Genomic DNA, 2,675 nt, shown 5'->3' with positions numbered 1-2,675 from the left:
ATTAATTATGCAAAAAATGTCTTTTATAAGTTGTTTTTTCCCATTATATTACATTTCTTAATTATGTCTTTTTAAAATCTGAAACAGTCCCCTCAGTTTTCTATTTTTTTTTTTAGAATCATATCAGACTGTTATTTATAATTTTTGTTTCAATCATCACATACAATGTAGAACTCTCAAGAGGAGATGAAAAGTCTGTTGTGTTTATCTATACTTTTGTTTACTGTGTTCATTTCTCCCTAATGTATCAAGATTCTTTGTCTTATTTCCTTTCTGTTTAAAGAAATTCCTTTAGCCATTCCTTTAGGGTAGGTCTGCTGGCCACTAATTCTTTTTGCTTTTTTTCCTGAGAATGTCTTGAATTTCCTTTCATTTTAAAGGTTATTTTGGCTGGATGTAGGATTCTATTTTACCAGTTCATTTCTTTATCACTTAAAAACATAGTGCTACTTTCTTGTGGCCTTTACCACATACATACATGCAGAATCAATGTGGCCCTTCCTTACCTTTTAAATTTTTTGTTTTAAGTGACATTGATTTTTTTAAAGAGTCTAGTCTACTTGTCCTGTAGGATATCCCATCCATAATCTGGACTTGTCTAATTGCTATCTCATAATTGGGTTGAGGTAAACATTTTTGGCAGAAATGCTAGATACTTTTCAGGTCATGAAACGGTTAATGTTAGTCCCATTTTTAGAAAACAAGTTGAACCTTTGGTTAACTGCTAGATGTTTTCCTTGTAAATAAACATTTTTCCTTTTATCAATATAAGGAATTGATGAGGTGATACTTTGAGACCATGTGAATATCCTATTCCCCAATAATCTTGAACCCAATTTTAGTACCTGTTGATGATCCTTGCCTGAATTATTACCTAGAAAATTAAAAAATGCTGACTTTCCTATTATTTCTTCTGCATATATTAGTTAGCAGTCTTCTCTAAAGAATAGTTTTCCCTTTTTTTAATTTGGTTTATTATAAGCAATTACTGTCATTTTTTTGACGGTCAAATTGTCCTAAATTTAGCCAATAGGAGTCCCTTCAAATTGCATGTATCCTTTAGACCCGTCCCCATTAATTTTTGGAAAACTTCCTTATTTTTTTTTTAAATTTTATTAGTTTCAAGTATACAGTACATTGGTTAGACATTTATATAGTTTATAAAATGATCCCCTTAATTGCTCTTTCTCTCCTCTGGCTCTCCACCTAGCCATTACATTAATGCTAACTGCATTCCCTATGCTGTGCTCCGCATCCCCGTGACCATCTATCAACTACTAATTTGAAAACTTCCTTATTTTATGGCATAACAAAATATCCCAATATCTTATACTTTCTTTGCCTCAAACCTGGAATTAAAACTACCCTGAGCTCCTCTTTCTTATCTGACAGACTGGCAAAAATTCAAAAGCTTAACAATAAACTCTATTGGCAAGGCAGTAGGAAAAAAAACACTAATTTTACTGACAGTTCAAAATGGTACATTTTTGGAGGGGAATTTGGCATTATCTAACTGTAATTCATTTATCCTTTGATGAAGCACTCTTTCATTATCTGAGAAACTGTCAAGAATACCAAAAAACATGTACACGAGGTAATTTACTAATCATGGTGTAAAATAGCTAAATACTGAAAACAGGCTAAATACCCAGCCATGGAAGAATGGTTGAATAAACTATGGTAAATTCACATAATGAAATAGTGTGCACCTATAAAAAAGGAATGAAGAAGTTCTCTGTGAACTGATATACAGTGATTTTCAAGATATATTGTTAAGCAAACAAAAGAAGGTACAAAGGCATGTTTATCATATAATTTTGTTATTTTTTCAGACTTTACCCTGTCATGGACCTACTAGCACTGGAAAGTGGGAAAAGTCTCTGCTTCCTAGGATGGAGAATTAATCAACTAATGGGTTTCTTCTTTTCACTCAGGATTGCCAGCAGTGAGTGTCCCTATGGCCCTCTCAGACCAAGGGTTGCCAATAGGACTGCAGTTTATTGGACGTGCATTTTGTGACCAGCAGCTTCTTACAGTTGCAAAATGGTTTGAAAAACAAGTGCAATTTCCCGTTACTCAACTTCAAGAACTAATAGATGATCATCAATCTTTCAAAATGAAAAGTTAGCTTCTGTTTCTCTAAAATAGTAATATATATATAAAATAAAATGACTTTTAAAGATTTTTGTAATCTAGAAATGTCAAATGATCTTGCTGAGTTTTTGTAACTTGGTTCATTGTCAACATAATCATTCCTTGAAATCACTTTTTAAAATTCATTGTGTTATAGTTAATTATAAATAATGTCAGCATTTATTAAGCATTTGCTAGTCGCAAAGTACAAGATTTCTTCAATGACACATGACACATGTTCCTGAAAAATGATGCATTTTGCAAAAATGTTCATAGAAAAGAACAATATATTATTGTCGAATGACTACTATACCATACACCTGAAACTAATATAATATTGTATATTAACTATATTTTAATTTTTAAAAAGAAAATCTTACAGTAAAAATAAGTTCAGGGATAAACTTCTCAAAACTTAATACATCTTTGTAACAAAGGCACCAACAAAAATAATAATTGGTACCTCCAGAGATAACCTGGACAGCCAGGCAGACATTTAGTGGAGGCTGCCTTGGGATGTTACAAATGAAGGAAAAAAAAAA

At 31.9% G+C, this 2,675-nt stretch overlaps 1 protein-coding gene across 5 annotated transcripts in view; it reads left to right on the top strand.

Moving 5' to 3' along the window:
- The window catches only part of QRSL1 (glutaminyl-tRNA synthase (glutamine-hydrolyzing)-like 1), a 21,689-nt gene extending 19,490 nt beyond the window's left edge, over positions 1-2,199 (top strand). For 4 of the 5 annotated variants that reach the window (XM_011360703.2, XM_011360700.2, XM_023530924.1 and 1 more), the window contains one exon: positions 1,935-2,172. In XM_011360703.2, the coding sequence (XP_011359005.1) occupies positions 1,935-2,019 (85 nt within the window). In that variant the 3' untranslated portion in view covers positions 2,020-2,172. Of the gene's footprint in view, positions 1-1,934 lie in introns of all 5 variants that reach the window. The other variant, XM_023530922.1, reaches the window with a different exon arrangement.
- Positions 2,200-2,675: the final 476 nt, after the last annotated feature.

This window comes from Pteropus vampyrus, unplaced genomic scaffold (genome assembly GCF_000151845.1).
Source record: "Pteropus vampyrus isolate Shadow unplaced genomic scaffold, Pvam_2.0 Scaffold58, whole genome shotgun sequence".
Lineage (NCBI taxonomy): Eukaryota > Metazoa > Chordata > Mammalia > Chiroptera > Pteropodidae > Pteropus > Pteropus vampyrus.
Note: the sequence above shows the minus strand (reverse complement) of the source record. Positions and strands in the feature narration are given on the sequence as shown.